At 36.4% G+C, this 16,798-nt stretch overlaps 1 protein-coding gene and 3 non-coding genes across 4 annotated transcripts; 1 reads left to right on the forward strand and 3 right to left on the reverse strand.

Annotated features, from left to right (window-relative positions):
• Positions 1 to 2,113: 2,113 nt before the first annotated feature.
• Positions 2,114 to 11,722, reverse strand: Prp19 (pre-mRNA processing factor 19). Its single transcript, XM_019041105.2, has 9 exons — positions 11,564 to 11,722; positions 10,080 to 10,229; positions 8,943 to 9,220; positions 8,133 to 8,327; positions 7,462 to 7,647; positions 6,390 to 6,590; positions 5,674 to 5,809; positions 4,466 to 4,670; positions 2,114 to 4,003 (listed from the first exon to the last, which is right to left on the reverse strand). Exons 1-9 carry the CDS (start codon positions 11,580 to 11,582, stop codon positions 3,862 to 3,864), a joined length of 1,512 nt encoding a protein of 503 aa, XP_018896650.1. The 5' UTR covers positions 11,583 to 11,722; the 3' UTR covers positions 2,114 to 3,861.
• Positions 11,723 to 13,095: 1,373 nt separating this feature from the next.
• LOC140225347 (5S ribosomal RNA) lies at positions 13,096 to 13,214 on the reverse strand. Its single transcript, XR_011900473.1, has one exon. It is a non-coding gene; the product is annotated as a 5S ribosomal RNA (ribosomal RNA).
• A 486-nt stretch (positions 13,215 to 13,700) lies between these two features.
• Positions 13,701 to 13,819, reverse strand: LOC140225342 (5S ribosomal RNA). The gene has a single exon (XR_011900468.1). It is a non-coding gene; the product is annotated as a 5S ribosomal RNA (ribosomal RNA).
• Positions 13,820 to 14,010: 191 nt separating this feature from the next.
• On the forward strand, positions 14,011 to 14,129 carry LOC140225341 (U5 spliceosomal RNA). Its single transcript, XR_011900467.1, has one exon. It is a non-coding gene; the product is annotated as a U5 spliceosomal RNA (small nuclear RNA).
• The last annotated feature ends 2,669 nt before the right edge of the window (positions 14,130 to 16,798 follow it).

Below are 16,798 nucleotides of genomic sequence, written 5' to 3' on the forward strand. Positions count from 1 at the left end.
ACCTGACATAGACACAACTATAAGGGCAACCGACAAAACCAACCAATCACATAACTTGATTCCTTCGTAGTCCTGTCCAGTCGACTAAAAATATTTCAATGATCAGGCTGTTGAAGTCCATGTATTTGCTCGATTTTTAGCACAATGCAATAAAAGTTTGTAAAGATATTCTTCAGAAAACTTGGAATCAGAGAATTTATTCTCTAAGGAGGCTCCCAAGAGCGTTAAAGTCTTCTTGCACCTGAACTCTACAGTTTATTTACTTATTTCATAATAATTAAGCAATAATTTTGAATGATATGGACAAAGTTAAACTACGACACACCAAGTCGCATTTGGGAAGAAATCATTTCTTCCACATCATGCTATCAGAAGTGGTCCAGAAAATCACGAGTCTTCAATTTTCCCCTGTCGAAAATTCAAAGTTGAGACCAAATATTTCATGATTGAGATGGTTGTTAGACTTTGTCTTTAACATTGACAAGGGGAGGCTACCGATTGTCCACCTCAGATCGGGTTCAAATTTGGCAGAGAGGTAGAATAGGTTAATATAAGAACCCGTATTTTTTTTTAGGTGCCAATGCCCAGCCGTTTTTGAGTTATGAATTTTTGAAGTTGCCGTTTTTTCGTGTCAGCGACGCGCTCAAGTTGAGCCTACTGTGCGCGCACCTTTTGATGCGATCCGAATGTCGCAGTGTGCTCGTGAGACAGTTGTCCAAGCGGTAGCGCGCTCGCCTATGGTGCTGGAGGTTCGGAGTTCGATACTTGTTCCGTTTATTCAATTTTTAAAATTGATTATTTTGTTTTTTAATCGCTTCATCAGAAGAAATAGTAAGTCACCTTGTAGACGTTATGATTCTAATCATTTTTTATGTATATTTTATTTTTTATTTTTTTAAATGAGTGTCTGACAAAAAAGGGAAAAAACATAATTAGCATCACAACGTCTACAAGGTGACTTACAATTTCTTGTGATGAAGCGATTAAAAAACAAAATAATCAATTTTAAAAATTGAATTCACGGAACAAGTATCGAACTCCGAACCTGCAGCACCATAGGCGAGCGCGCTACCGCTTGGACAACTGTCTCACATGAACGCTGCGACATCCGGATCGCATTAAAAGGTGCGCGCACAGTAGGCTCAACTTGAGCGCGTCGCTGACACGAAAAAACGGCAACTTCAAAAATTCATAACTCAAAAACGGCTGGGCATTGGCACCTAAAAAAAAATACGGGTTCTTATATTAACCTATTCTACCTCTCTGCCAAATTTGAACCCGATCTGAGGTGGACAATCGGTAGCCTCCCCTTGTGAGTCTAATGGCAGCGTAAAGTTTCAAAGCGCTCATTCTCAGTTTTAACTTGACGCAATTTGGTTTGTTCCTTTTAAACTTGGTCCAAGTAGCCTCTTCATTTAAACAGCTTTTCCAATTTTTCTTTTTCTTACATCTTGGTCAAAATTCAAAAGAAACCAGCAGATTTTGTTGGGCTGCCGGCTGATCATTTACTTTCCTCTCCAGTGTTGCAGCTGCAATTACCTTGCAATTTTGGATCAAATCAGGCAAAAGAGAACTAGTTTTTTGCTCACTTGTGAAACAAAGCAGGCCATTAAATTCTCTATCCTGAAATGTGCTTTCATGAATGAGCCACAAATAATGGTTTCTCTCTGAAAAATGCAGTCCAACTTTTAAAACATTAACCATTAAAAAAATCAATAAAAAACTTGTAATTCTCCAAGAGAAAACTGTGGAAGTAAATAGTTAAAATATCCGAGTTAGGAGACCCTTTTTGTTCATTTTCATGTAAAATGACATCTTGTATTTTGACAAGTTTTTAATCGGTAAATTCTACAACAGGTTATCTTGTTTTATGTCACAAATTTTTTAGATTCTTTTACGTTCAGCATCAGCATGAGTAATTTACAGACTTAAATGACATTTCGATGCCAATTTTGTCATAATTCTGTTTTAAATGTAAATCACATATATTTTACTTCGAAAAGGAAAAAAAGGGTTTCCCAACTCGTACATTTTAAGAACTTTTTTTTAACGTTATACATACTGGAGAGGAGGTCCGCATCTTGGTGCTAAAAGGTAACATTAAATCAGTGCGTTTTTATAAAAATCAATAATACACTTTATTCACAAAAGAAGAGACAGTTTTAAAAATTTTACACATGAGAATACAAATTGATAACTTGCAGAACTCATGCAGAGGAAGCAAGCGCAATAAAAATACAAGTTCTGAAATTAAAAGATCAAGGCTTGAATGCAAGTAGGAACATACAAATGTTTGATGACAAGCCTGCCGAAAGACTCTGGTGGTAATCCCAGAGCTGATTGATACTTTACAAAAATTGAAAATTAAAGTAACATATCTGACTACGCTCAACTCAGTAATGCAACAAACCCTAGGGAAAATACCTTTGCAAATGAAAAAGATATTAATTTCTGAAAAGATCTGTGATAAAGAGGCTACAAGTCGATTATTGAATTGTTATGGAATGACCTTGATCAATAAATAGCATTGCTAAGATAAGGATTTATAGATCACGATCATTTGATGACGATTCAACAAACCTTTGAATTAATTACACTCTCAAGTTCGTCATTTTGAGTTTCCTTCCTGATTCAATATTATTTTCTTTTTTTACACCCAACACTAAAGGTAAAAGAAGTGATTTCTATTTTCTTTCACTGCAAGTATTGAATTTCTCTTGCAATATAAAGCCTGGCCCACACATTCAAGGCATTCAGCAAGAACTTTAAAAGTCAGTTATAATCGGCGAAAGCTTTTTTGGGCTTTACGCAAAATCTGAACTTTCAATTTATGGAATGAACCGACTCAACAGAAAAAATTAAATAAACGACTGCCTATACATTTGAAGTTGCAGAATGGACCAGTAGATAAGGTACAGATTTACACATTCTGATGTATGGTTCTAAACCAAAATCCCGTAGAACACAATTTGCAAGACGAAAATGACTGAAATCAACTCTTAACTAAGATATTAACGTTTGTATTATACATAATTTGGTTACAGGAAATTTGAATTGCCAGCACACAAGAAAAACAATACTCTATGTAAGTCAAATAGCGCACAACGGTTTTGGCAGGCTTCTCAATCGAGCGTTGTTCCTTTCCCACCCTGTGTTGCTCAAAGTGTCAACAACTTGCTATAGCTGAGCTAAAGGCTGTTACATTTTCAAATCGTAGAGACCATTATTGCGGGAATGCTCAGTGTGCGATTAACTCAAGAAGGTTACTTTGTTTCCATAAGTGGGCAGTTTGAATTCATGCATAAAAAAACGTTATTATCTTGCTAAAAATTTAATTCAGTTATTTTCGCTCTTTGTAAAATTATGTTTAGGAAACATGTATCAGCATACTTAAATTCTTACCTTGTCTACTGGTCCATTTATCTGATGAAACAGATCATGTAACCCGTCATAAAAATGAAAATTTTGGTGAAAAATTTACATCTGGTACCATGGTATCTCTTCTATATTTGGATAAAAGAATGGACTCTACAAAAATCTGTCGTTTGATAAAATGAAATCTATTTTGTACACCACATCTATCTCCGTGTGCAATTTTCAGGGGCTACGCTGAGAATCACTATACATAGTCTTGTCAAGCATTACAATCAATACTTTCATTAAGAAAATATTAGGACATTCTCTTGAATGGGTGTTTTTAATACACACGCTTTGTTTATGAAGTATCCTTGTTTTATTCCATTGACTATTCAATTTACTTGTTTCACATTTAACGACTCCAGCAGTCTTCAGTCTTCGAGATGACACATCAACTGTACAAAGAATTGAATACAACATCCTAAGAAAGCAGCTAGAATCCATCTAGAGGCCATAAATTTTCAACGTTCTGTCCATACTGGCTGAAACGATGAACTGTGCATGTTTACCGAAACGTACTCCAGTTGCTAGAGCAGTGTGATCATTGAAGGACTTGAGTTCTTGCCACTGTTTGCACAAGAAAATCCTGTAAAAAAACACCCCAGAATAAAGTAAGAATTCACATGAGAGAAGAAAAAGAAATATTTTTCACTGAAAAAAGCAAAAAACACGTAAAATTACAAAATATTCTCACCCGCATGATTTTTATTCATTAATATGAACAAGAAACTTTCATGAGAAAATCGAGGTTTCATGGGTTTTCAATAACTTAATAATGGGTACAAAGTTATGTCAAAAGGTGGCTTCAATCACCATGTGATAAAACTTGGAAACGGAATGCCCAGGATTGCTTCACAACTACATTTCTTGAACATAAGCGGATCATTAGAGTATGACAATGTTACTATCATGTACTTTCTTCTTATAGACCTTAGCATAATTTTTACAAAAATGTTCCACTACCTGGTTTAAGATGGTTTAACACGAAAATGTCTCTCACTGGGCCTTTTGAATATAACAGGTGTTAGAGTCAAAACTTGGTACTTACTTAACATCTGCACTGGCAACTGCAAGGTAGGTACCGCTCTGATCAAAGCAGAGATCCTTGATTTCATAGCCTTCATCTAACTGTAGAGTTTTGAAATTTTTCAATTTCCTTAAATCCCATAATTTGACGCACGCATCATCAGCAGCTGTCGCTAAGTAGTAACCGTTTTCTGAGAAGGAAATGGCAGTGATGGGTCCAGAATGTCCTGAAAAATTATCAGATATTAGGGCGGTGTCCATCAATTATGTCTTTGGATCCAATTTTAGTCCCTGTGTAACTAGAATCGCTTAATAGCATTGTCCAGGAAGAAGGGACATCAGTCAATAAGTAATTAAAATTAAGTTACTAAATACAACCACTCGAGGATTGTTTTACATATATTTTGAGAAAAAAAGTTAAACCAAACCAAATTACGACAGTTTGAAATTTGCAAATCGAGAAATTTTATTCGGAGTGAAAGCTATTAGAAATTTAAATCTGGCATGTTCACAGCTAGAAACTGCAAGTGTATAGTGCAACTTTATGCTCTCTATTGGCGCAAAAAAGAACTAAGCCGCTTGCAATTCATTCTACATATTGGACTCGAGAGAGAATTTTCAATTGAAACTTCGAAAGTCTATTTTTCAGTCCGATTTGACAAAAATTAAACAATTTTCCATCAACTTCGGCTTCTGTCTCTCTGCTTACTCACAAATGAGGAAAATGTTTCAACAATGATTGTAAACACTAATGTTCTCAAGAGTGTATGCACAGCAAGGAAATCAAATGCTACAAATAACATAGGGATGTCATGTTACAGGTGAAGTGAACGTAACTCAGATTGCAACATTTAAAGTCTTTGCCCATTTATTATTTTTTTTTTTAAAGAAAAACCAACAGACAACTTTTACTGAAACTTTCTGTGAGTTTTTATCACTCATCCTAAAAAAGTGACAATGATTGCAAGAAACATTTTGACTATTTTTTCTTGAAGAAAGTAAAACATAACCAAAGATTTTTAAAACGTTGCAGTTGAGATACACCATCAATATTATAATAAGTTTTACGGTTTCAGAGAAAAGTGTCCAAAAATTGACATCAAATTACTATTTTGGATTTTCCTTCATCCAAATGAAAGCCCGTCAAAAATAGAATTCCCTCAGAGCTATGATTTCCATGAAAATTTCAAATTGCTCAAGAAAACCATGATAGTATGACAGAAGACAAACCTTGGAAATTGGCAACGTTTGACTGTTCTTTCAAATCCCAAATCTTCACCAATGAATCTGTCGTTCCAGTTCCAAAGATCAAACCATCAGGGTGAAATTGTGTTGTTGTTAAGGGTCCCGATGATTCATCAGCAACCTAAAACAATCAAGCACCCTTGATTGAACTTAAATGCCTTACTCTTCATTGTCAATCAAGAACTTACAAATATTAAAAATTTAAACTTTATCACCAATTATTATACTTATATTACTTCATTCACCAATTTTGTCTAGTGATCTGGTCAGGTGACTGGGTTCTTCAATTGGAGCACAGACAAACGCAGATACAAGGAGGAAAACAGATTCAAATTTGAATGACACGACATACTACATATTTGTACATCACAAACAGAAGTCTCCAATGGTAGATTTCCTCATTGAAAGTAGCTCAAAATTTTCACTAAATATTTGTGTATTTGGCAATGTGCCATTGCCAAACTTTGAAAAATTCCTAGAGCATCAATTTTGTATAGTTGTAAAAGTATTTTGTTGTCAAATACAAAAAAAAAGTAAGTCAAAAGTTCCGTTTAAAATTTATCTACCTAGTCTTTTTTTGCTGGCTTTGTAATTTGCCGTTCCACTAGGAGAAAATAATTGCTCTTGGTCTGTTTTCTCCTAAAACCATTTAAATATAAATTGAAAAATCTGGAGGGCAGATTTGAAAATTAAATACTTACTTTAGTCAAGAGGCTACCAGTTCGGATATCAGAGAATGCCCAGTGTTGATCTGTCGATGTTGAGAGGACATAATCCCCGGTAGGATGGATTGAGAGACCAGTGATGGGCGTGTCGTGAGCTCGCAGGACTTGCATCAACTGAGAGTGGGGCACATCCCAAACTCGAATCGTACAATCTGGGGAGGCTGTGATTACAATATCCTAAAAAAAAGTAAAAGTCGCATAATGAGGGTAGAGCAAAAGGAAGTAAACACTTTGAAATCACTTAAAAAGAATAAAAAATGCTACAGCTTAGTTAGGAATAAAAAATTTCGAACTCTAATTTTAACACGTTTTTTTTTTTCATTTGCTCAAGTCTGGGGAGAGGGTTAAAGTCTGGGAATTTTGATATTTCAGCGTGCCGCTTGGGCCATTTAAGGTACAGAACTGAAAACAGAGTGTTTATTTTGCCAATCAATGTTAAAATTCAGTGTAAAAGTGACAAAATTTACGCTCCACAAAAAATGGGTCCAATTGGACCCGAAATGCAACTAATATTGCCTTTCTGATTGGTCACGAGTAATGTTGCACCAAGCAGCATTCCTCTACAGGGGAATATTGTCCTTGTATGAATTTCTATCTGTGATAAGAATTCCAGTTAGACTGAATTTTAAACCAGATGGGCAAAATCACCAACACTCTGTCTGAACAACTCATGTATGGAATCACAATCCGTTTGTAGTACCTACAGCACTTTAGGATGGAAGTAAAATACACAAGTTAGCAACAACAGAGGATAGCAAAGCAATCAGACAAAAGAAATCAGATCCGAGTTCCCTTGATGGATCGTTGCACCTCCTTTGATTGCCAACTTGCGCATCTTAAATGTCGTACATTACCTGGATGCTTCTTTTCATATAATTTGATTCTGATGGTGTCCTCTATCTATACCAGTATTTAGTTAGTTTTGTTTCCAACAGGAAGTATGATAAGATAGACGCAAGATACTTTTCAAAAAATGTCAAGTGAAAAAAAAAAAAAGGTGCAGTATATTTAGAAATATTTTCTCTCAAGTAAAGAATGGACATATTACCTCCTCTGGATGATAAATAACACGAGTGACTTTCTTCGTGTGACCTTTCAATATCGCTACAATTTGTTCGGTATCTTTGTTGAATACAGTTGCGTTGCGGTCATTTCCACCAGTGAGAATTTTACTTGTATCAGCAGCATGTACATCCAATGATAAGATTCCCGGAATACCAGCACTGTGCAGACCCTAAAATTAGACACAGACATGTTCATTGATACTCTATGGTAATAAAATAGACCGTTCTACAGCATTTGACACTCAATTTTACAAAAATTATGAAAGACTAAAACCTTTAGTAAATATTAAAAAAGTGTGGACTTACAAAGTCAAGAACGAAAAAAGTAATTGTTATTACTTGCACACTCTGAAGGAAAAGTTAGCTCTTTTTGACTCCACAAAAACAATTACTTAGTTCCTGGATAAAACTACAGAAAAAATTAGAATGGAGTGATTCTTTGTACAAGATTTCAGTATTTAATAGAAAATCTTTGTCGAAACAGAGTGAGTGCATATTCCTTGTAGACGTTGTTTAGCACAACCGACATTCACTACTGAATCACACAATAAAGGGGGCCAAAAAATTTTCTTGAAGAGCAATTCTTATTTTTTATGCTTCTCTTAATCAAATACTTCTTCAATAATTTGCTCACTTAAAGAAAACAAAATTTTACCGGGTGAGAGGCAAGAGTCTTAAAGCTGCGTAGTGATTCAGAGGACACGAGTTCTTCTGGGACTGTGCGACCACGCTTCTTACGTTCTTGTGTTAAAATTGTAGCTTTGTCTTGCAGTTTTTGGATGATGTCAGCAGTCATGCCTGCCTGTTCTGTTGGTTGATCAGCCACACCACCTGCCTCCGCAGCAATAGCCTGCAAGAATGGTTGGAAACAGAAAATAAGAGAGTAAGTGATATTATGGAATGCTAGACATTAACGAGTGCCCTGGATAATTACTTTAATCTTTTGTCTGAAGCTGCTAACACCAGTTTTTGTTACCTACATACATTATTAGTGGAATTTGACCTCCATCAACTTCTTTTGAAACACCTAGTAAGTCTGGAAGGCTTTAGATATTCCTTTAGGAGTTTAGACTTTTTTTTCCCTTAAAAAAAAAAAAAAAAAACTTATTTTGATTTTTAGATAGTTTTGAATTTTACTCAGGTTAATTCCAGAGCATAGGACCTCAAAGATGTGCTGATCTTCCTAAGGTTAGACATCAAAATTTAGGTTCTTATATAAATTGGACAACAAGCTTTGCTCTTCCTTATTTTTTCCTTTATTCCTTTGGGTACTTGGGACTTAAAATTTGAAAATATACTCTTAATAGAGAGCACTAATGACTCACAAGTATTTAAAAGAGTTTACTACTTGAAAATTGCTAAATATTATGGTAAAATTTGAAAGAATGTTGAAGGAATATTGAAATTTTCATTCTTTTCCTCCAAGCAATTCAACATTATGACGGTTCAAACATGGTAAACTTACCGGTTGGGGTATTGTTGTTGGGTTGGGTGTCATAATACCAGCTTGTGGTTTTAATGTTGCTAAGGCCTCACGAGCAGCGGTAACTTCCTTGGTCAGCCTACTGATGACTCGACAGGCAGCATCGTGCTGGTAAAGAGCGTGGCTGAGCTCTTGCCGAGCTGTCTGTAGTTGCTGCCTCTGTGTGAAACTGTGCAGCATCACAGCATCCCATTCATCTTGAAGTGTTTTTAAAATTGCTGGAATACTTGTGGCAGAAGGTGGCTTCACAACCGCGTTTACTGAAAAAACAAACAATTGGTAAGTTTCCTCATACTAAAAAACACCTTTCCTAGTTAAGCTTGATTTTGCGTTTCACATAGGTAATTGTTGAAGCATTACAGTGTTTTCACTACACAAATTACTGAAAAGTCCAAACTTAGTTCTAGTAATTGATAAGTAACTTCTGAAGAATTCGAATGGTTAGTTTTCTTAGAAATTAAAAAAATATTCAGAACAATTATGTCATATAAGAAAGATGCTTTTAAAGACACACCATTTAAGAAAGTGACGTTGGTACTTGTTTCAGAAGATGATAAATAATGACGAAATAAAATTTTAGAGAATTTGCTTTGATGGAAGTTGAGTGAGAGGATTACTTTGTTACCTAAGAAAAAATATCATGTAGGTTTAATCCCTAGAAACCCTCGGGGGTCTGAGTAAATTGCTTCTATTCTGAATGTAAGGTGGCAGACAGTATGTCTGATGCTCATCATTGCAAGGCTAATTTGTCAAATCCTCTGTGTAGAAATACAGTGTAGGTACATTCTTATTTTTACACAATGTAAAGTTTGAGAACTTTAGAGAAAGTACATTGGAATTTTCAAACTATTTATCAAGTGAGCAACTCCTAAATTTTCCATGTTGGCGCAGTAAACCCACCCTTGAAGTTCACAATGGCAATTGAAGACTTTCCTCTGTTGCTACTTTCTATCATATCAGGGCAAGAAATTACTGACAGAACTTCTGTAACAAAATTTTTATTGGAGCAAGGCCAGCTTGTGACAGTTACAATGGTTGCTATGGCAACCTGTCGTAGATCAATTGTTTCCAAATAATTTGCTTACTATAGGCTCAAAAGCTTTCAGTAATAATACTCACCTTTGATTTCGATCAGCTGATCTACTGTGAGCTCTTTTCCATTAGTGGGATCGATTCCATTTTCATTGATGTACTTCTCGATTAGCCGTCTTTCAAAAACAGACCCTGACACAGGCGACACTACAGGCTGTTCAGGAACTTCGTTCGAGACTGTTTGTAAAACACAAATACATCAGAATATCAGTCAATGCTTATATGTAGAAAAAGTTGAGACATTCCATTGACAGGAAATGTTCCAAGATTTTGACTATTTTCCTTTCTTTGTTGACTCAAAGGAATCTCTCAACAAAGATTGGTGCTAAAGCAATATGCAATAATTTTCTACTTAAATCAATGAATTAATTGATGATGACCATGAAATTTTCAACCTACATTCTTGTACTTAAAAAAATTGGTTAACATACATACTTCATAACAAACAACCCAACTAGAAAACTCAGACTGCAAAGATTCTTACTAGATATTAGGGTAAAAGAGTGACAAGCACTACATAGCTCCAGCCAAAAAAAAGTATTCTTCCCTCATCTATTAATACAATAGATTTTAACAAAAATAGCAAGAAACAATAACAGCCAGACTTGGGTGAAACATGACAACAAAAAAGATATAAATGGAAAAGATAATCAAGTCTTTCAGTGACTGACTGGGAGCAGTGCTTCTAAAAATTTCACTAAAAATTGTAAATCTTCTTCAGAAAATCAGCTGAAAGAGGAGAAATTCTGCATCCTCATAGAAATTTAATAAGATTTAAAGAAATACATATTATGAATCAATAGTTGGTCCTCCCTAGCAATCATTATAGGAAACAAATACTGGCACCGCACTTGATAATAATCTCAGAGGGTGGTCCAAGCATTAATAAGCAATGCGTTTGAGTTATCAATTGGTAAGTATCGTTGTCTATAGAGCCAAATGATAAAGATCATCAGATTGAGGGAAGACTGCTCCATCTTGCCAGGAGCCTGGTATGAGAGGATAAAAAAATGCCCTGTGCTTAGGAGCCTTCCTAGTTCGAACCACTAACAACAAGTTGAGCTTTCCCGTTAGCATCCACAATATCCTGACAGAGATAGGTACCTTTACAGGAACCATGAGTTATTGGTGTATATGTTAGAGGCTCCATCGAAACCGTTGATTCACCCACATCTAGAGTCTACATATTCTGATCATTATCATTAGAAAATTACGGATGCTCAATGACCAGACGCAGATCCTAACCTCAAATTGCATTTGGTTAAAGTGATTCAAAAGAGCAAAACAGGAACGCTTCCCTGCAGAGACACAGACATATTTTTAGATTAAGCTGATCAACAGCTTGCAGCATGGAAATCATATATTTTTCTGGAGAAGGATTCAGGAAAAACATATGTGTCTGTAGGCACTGAACCGGCGTTGGCGTCCGGCACGGCTCCGGACCTCGAGGTCCTGCATTCTGTCCCTGCAATGAGGGCCCTTCAGTTGGAAAAATTGAGATGCGGACTTACTTGCACAACTTAACGCCATCCTAGCTCGATATCATTCGACGGATACAAGCGTAAACCAAAAAACTATCACTGAAAAAAGAAAAGATCGAAGAAAACTGAGCAGCACTTCGGTAACTTTGTCAACTTTAACAGTACGGAGGGGAGGGGGAGAGGGGGAAATGATAGCGTGAAAACTGATACTAGCGCACTCTATGTGCAATAATAATTACTATAGCCTAGGGTGTAGAACGCCTTCAATTTCATTTGTTTTTAAACGAGAGTTACGTTCCTGTAGCTCAAGTGGTGTACGCGCAAATTGAAGGCGATTCATAATTGGATTTCTCTATCCTCATATCTGATCGTTTCAGGTTTCGGACTTTCGGGGCTGATTTCTTGTTGTATCAAAAAAGAACACAGTGTGTCGGGGGAAAGTTTGTATTTACCCATTTACCGTGAGTCGTTTCAATTCGAAGTCCCAGTCTACCGTTCAAAAATAAGCGCTACAATTTAAATTGTAACGTATGAAAACGAGGATACCTATTCATCATGGAGCCGGTCCCAAAGAAGACGGCATGTAGTCAAGCGAACGTTGCAGACCAACTACTCAAAAGGCCTACTCCTCATTGGAATAATTATTCTTCTCCTTATCGAGGAAGAATTGCTCTGCAGAAAAAATTTCGCTTCTGCTCTTCAGATAGGGTGTTAGTGCTCAGTGCTCAGTATCAGAAGATTGGAAATTCATGGTTCGTCGACTACTAATACGCATGTCGATGGCTAAAGTCGAAAAATGCGCAAAAATACGCGTCGATCAGTAAGACGTCGCAAATCCCCAGTTGTTGTGTTTCATTTTATTGAGAGAGAAAGTTGTCTATGAATTTTTTAGCGAATCTTCCTCACTCAGTCAAATATTTTCACGAAAAATTTCGAGGAGATATTATGCTTACCTTCCTCCAGGGACGAGCTCTATAGAGCTGGTCCCTACTCCCTCTTAAAGAAAATGCGTGGTCGGTATGATCGGAGCTTTTGGAACGTTGCCATCTGGGGCTGCGCATCCTTTTACTGTAGCCATCGATATGATGGATCATGGATGTTGCAAGTTTAACAAACGGATCTTGGTAGGGTTGCATCGGAGGTTGAGCTCATCATAAAAAATGGTCGTGAAAAAAAAATAATTTAAAAAAAAATCGAGAAACAGCAAGGGTGGAGACATCAGCTCTAAAAATAAAAATTCGCAGTAATTTTGTGTTTAATTTGAGAGACGATATAGCATGGTGGCAGATTAAAAATCGCTCGTGTTTTAATGCTAATCCACATCAGATGTGGTTTTTTTTTTACCGCCTTAACGACTGCTCACAATGAATTATTGTGAAATGAAGATAGTTACTTTCTATTTTTGGAAAAAGGAAAGAATAATATTTCATTATTGCACGACCTTGAACTTGAAGCTAATTCTAGGTGGCGGTAGCCACCCCGGCCCAATCCTAACAAACTTCCCCTAAAAATTTGACGACCAAAAAAATATATTATATCAAGCACAGGAACTCAAAAAAGGAAGTCAACAGCACGCAGTGTTCCCAAGCGGTCTCCCATCTAAGTACTAACTACGCCCGACGTTGCTTAACTTCGGTGATCGGACGAGAACCGGTGCTTTCAACGTGGTATGGCCGTTGACGTAGAAGTTGACAGTTGGAACCGTACATAGGGACGCCCAGCACCTTATTGGCACCCTATTGTTTCTTTTCGTTGATGCCCAATTCTCTAAAACAGCAACAGCTGAAGAGCTCGTTCGTTTCACATCTCAAGATCCTGCTTGCATCGACCAATAACAAACTATCCAGTGCCGTTCTCACTGAAACAGAAGAGAAAAAACGAAAAACCAAAGAGGAAAACCGGAAAAAACAACGAAAAAAACAAAAAAAAACCCCGGAAAAACCAATAGCAAAAAACCAAAAAAATCAAACAGCGAAAAACCAAAAGAAATGGAGAAAAACGTCTTGGAATTTTTTTTAAAATATTGTGGGAAATATTTTCAAAACATTGTGAGGAATATTTTAAAATTGTCAAAAATATTTAATCAACTTTGGGGTGATCTCTAAACAGCAGAAAAGGAAAATGTACGTAAATCGAATAAAAAAACGTAAATTTGAGTAAAATAGGAAGCCAACAGCACGCAGTGTTCCCAAGCGGTCTCCCATCTAAGTACTAACTACGCCCGACGTTGCTTAACTTCGGTGATCGGACGAGAACCGGTGCTTTCAACGTGGTATGGCCGTTGGCGAAGGGCGCGCAATTTCAAAACGCACTTAAGGCTCCCGTGCCAAACATTATTGACTCTCGCATAGATACGAGGGTTATTAGAGCTTCACTGAGCAGCCGTAGAGAGGGCGCTGTAAACACAGTTTTGCATCCACCGCGCGAGAAGTTAGCGTTTTGACTTGAGTGGGGTCGACACAACTCACCTTTATCGGGAACTCTTGACTCTCTTCAAATCGCATAAATCTTTCGCCTTTTACTAAAGATTTCCGTGGAGAGGGTCAATTAATGAGTCTAAACCCAATTTTTGGAATGCCTGACGAAAGTCGGGCACATAATCGAACTATCAGCCCTTCCTTGATTAGCCCAATCTCGCACGTACGATTATCTCATAATCAGCTAAGGTTGAAAATTGCAAATCTCAGACATCATCTTTAAATCGTCACCTAAGCGATTCTGGATGACAAAGTGGGTGTCGCTGATGTTTGTCAAATAATTAGGAGAGAGAGAGAGGAAAAAGATTTATTGAACAAAATAACATGAAATCACTTTACGTCTTTTTAAACACAATAAATAGGAAAATGAAAATGGATAGAATGTCGTTCAAGAGAGAAATTGTCACTTAAGCCGTTTCCGAAATAAAATAGGAGCCCTGTTACGTCTCTTATGACTAAAACAATACTTTAAAGTAGCGCGTTACTTAAGCCATTTAAGAAGTAAGACTGTAGTTAAATTCATATACGTCCTTTTTGCAGAAAATTTGTGAAAATATAGTAATGGAAAAGGACTTACGTCGTTTCAAAACAAGGACGTCACTTTAGCCATTTCAGAGGAACCCAACTGAGAGTCATGCATGCAGTCACCTAAGGCCTTTTTTTTATTGGCATCGGACGGTTGAGGGCTTAAGGGCATAAAATAAATTCAAATATAAGCCAAAAATGATAAAACCTAGGGGAGCGAGAAAGTAAAAATTGGTAAATCAAGATTATTTTTACGAGGTAGTCAAAGGTTTGAGGAAAAAGCGACTTTCATTAAATATTGCCCTTTTTTCCAGTTCAACCTTAAAATGAATATAAGCGAATCAATAACATTTCAACATACTTTCGGTATATCTCCAAGGGTCCTTAACCGATCAATGCGTGAATGAAAGTGTTAATGGTTCGCCTTTATATGGGCGAAAATGTTAAAAAAGGGACATTTCAGCGTGGAAAAAGTCGAAAAATCAAGTTCATCATTTCCTCTGGAAGTTGTGTTTCCACAATTCTGCACGATTTCTAGGATCTAAAAACGTGTATGGTCCCAATGTGCACATCTCAGAGGAACAACTGGATCGCATTGAGCAACATGGAACCAGCGCGCTATTAGGTAAAGTGTTTTCATAATCGAGCAACTTCTTCTTTTATTTTAAAAATACTTAAAATTTGTACAGAATTTAAAATTCCCACAATTATTTTCCTTTGAAATTAGCAATTTTGTAGTGGGAAGCAAAAAATATTTGCCATTCTGGTATAGGTTCTTCTCGATAATTATGAAGAATATTTATTACCTATCTTTATTAGCATGTAGAGCCTCCCAAAAAATGGCCCCTTTTTTTAAACTCGGGGAGTTCATTCGTATGCAGCTTAAATGAAACCTCATGATTAGACAAGCCTCCAGTAAAAAATCTAGCTTGAGTTTAAATCTGGTTTCCGAAATACAGCGTTGCAATTTTTTTGGTTTTTATTATTTTACTTTACTTTTTAATTTTTTTAATTTTTTTTAAATTTTTCAATTTTTTATTTATTTTTTTTATTTTTTCATTTTTTTAATATTTTTATTTTTTCAATCTTTTTTTTTTATTTTATTGAGTGAAATAACAACAATCTACAGACACAGTATTTGGTTGAAATATTTTTATTTTTTCAATTTTTTTTTTTAATATTTTTATTTTTTCAATTTTTTTTTTTAATATTTTTATTTTTTCAATTTTTTTTTTTAATACAGTGGAGAAACTCTATTATGCAAGGCATAATAAATGTATTCTCTGGATCAAGATTTATTTGTACTTAAAAAAAACTCGACAAATTCCGTAATCTACAGGGTGTCTCACGAAAAACGAGCCACATTGAATATCTGCCGAACGCGTCGGAATTTCGAAAAACGGTAAAAGACGTGTTCGTTTATATCGAGGGGGACACCATTTGGCGTATTCGAAATGTTCCCAAACCGCGGGAGGGGCGCGGGGCGGGGGTGCCCCACCCGTAAGTCGAACTTTTCAAATGGCACCCCTACTTTTTTATTGCAGAAATCAATTTTTCGCAAAAAAACAAGCCACCCTGTCCAAACCGAATGTAAATCGGACAATTTTGCAGTGATTGACAGAGTTTGAAACATTTTTTTCATACTCTTTTCAAAAATTTCCCACGCCCAATGGAATTGCTGTATCAAACCAAACTCTCCGCCAAAAAAATTCTTAAACATTGCACTTTCGATAAAAAAATAAAAAAAATCTGCTGCACCCGAAATCTAGAGCACGCGGAGCCCTTCTTTGCGACATTAAAATTCGTAATACCGAACATTTCCGAGGAGCGCTCATCGGGAGGGAGTAGTAAGTTTTAGACAAGAATTATTAATCTTTTTTCTGAGGCATAAGAAACCGTGTCCATAAAGAAGCAGTTAAGTTTACGCTATTTTCAGGTTCAAAGTTTATTGATCGCACGGAGTAATAATTGCAAAATTGAAAGTGAAGCACAGCATTGAGAGCTCACGCTCCTCGTCATCGCGCCTTCGATTTTTCAGATGCAGCACGGACGTTCATCAAGTACGAATAGTTGTATCTCTGCGCCGTCGTAAACACGCATCCTTTCCCTCCCTTTTTTTCCTAATTGTGTTCGTTTCCGTTTGTCTTATTCGTAATGGTGCTTCAAGCACTACGTGAGTAATCAGCCGAAGGTAGGAGTGATGTCTTCAGGCCTTTTTTAAACTTTTCTCCCGAATCAGAGCTACTCTTCATTGACAGCATAA

This window comes from Bemisia tabaci, chromosome 8 (genome assembly GCF_918797505.1).
Source record: "Bemisia tabaci chromosome 8, PGI_BMITA_v3".
Classification (NCBI taxonomy): domain Eukaryota; kingdom Metazoa; phylum Arthropoda; class Insecta; order Hemiptera; family Aleyrodidae; genus Bemisia; species Bemisia tabaci.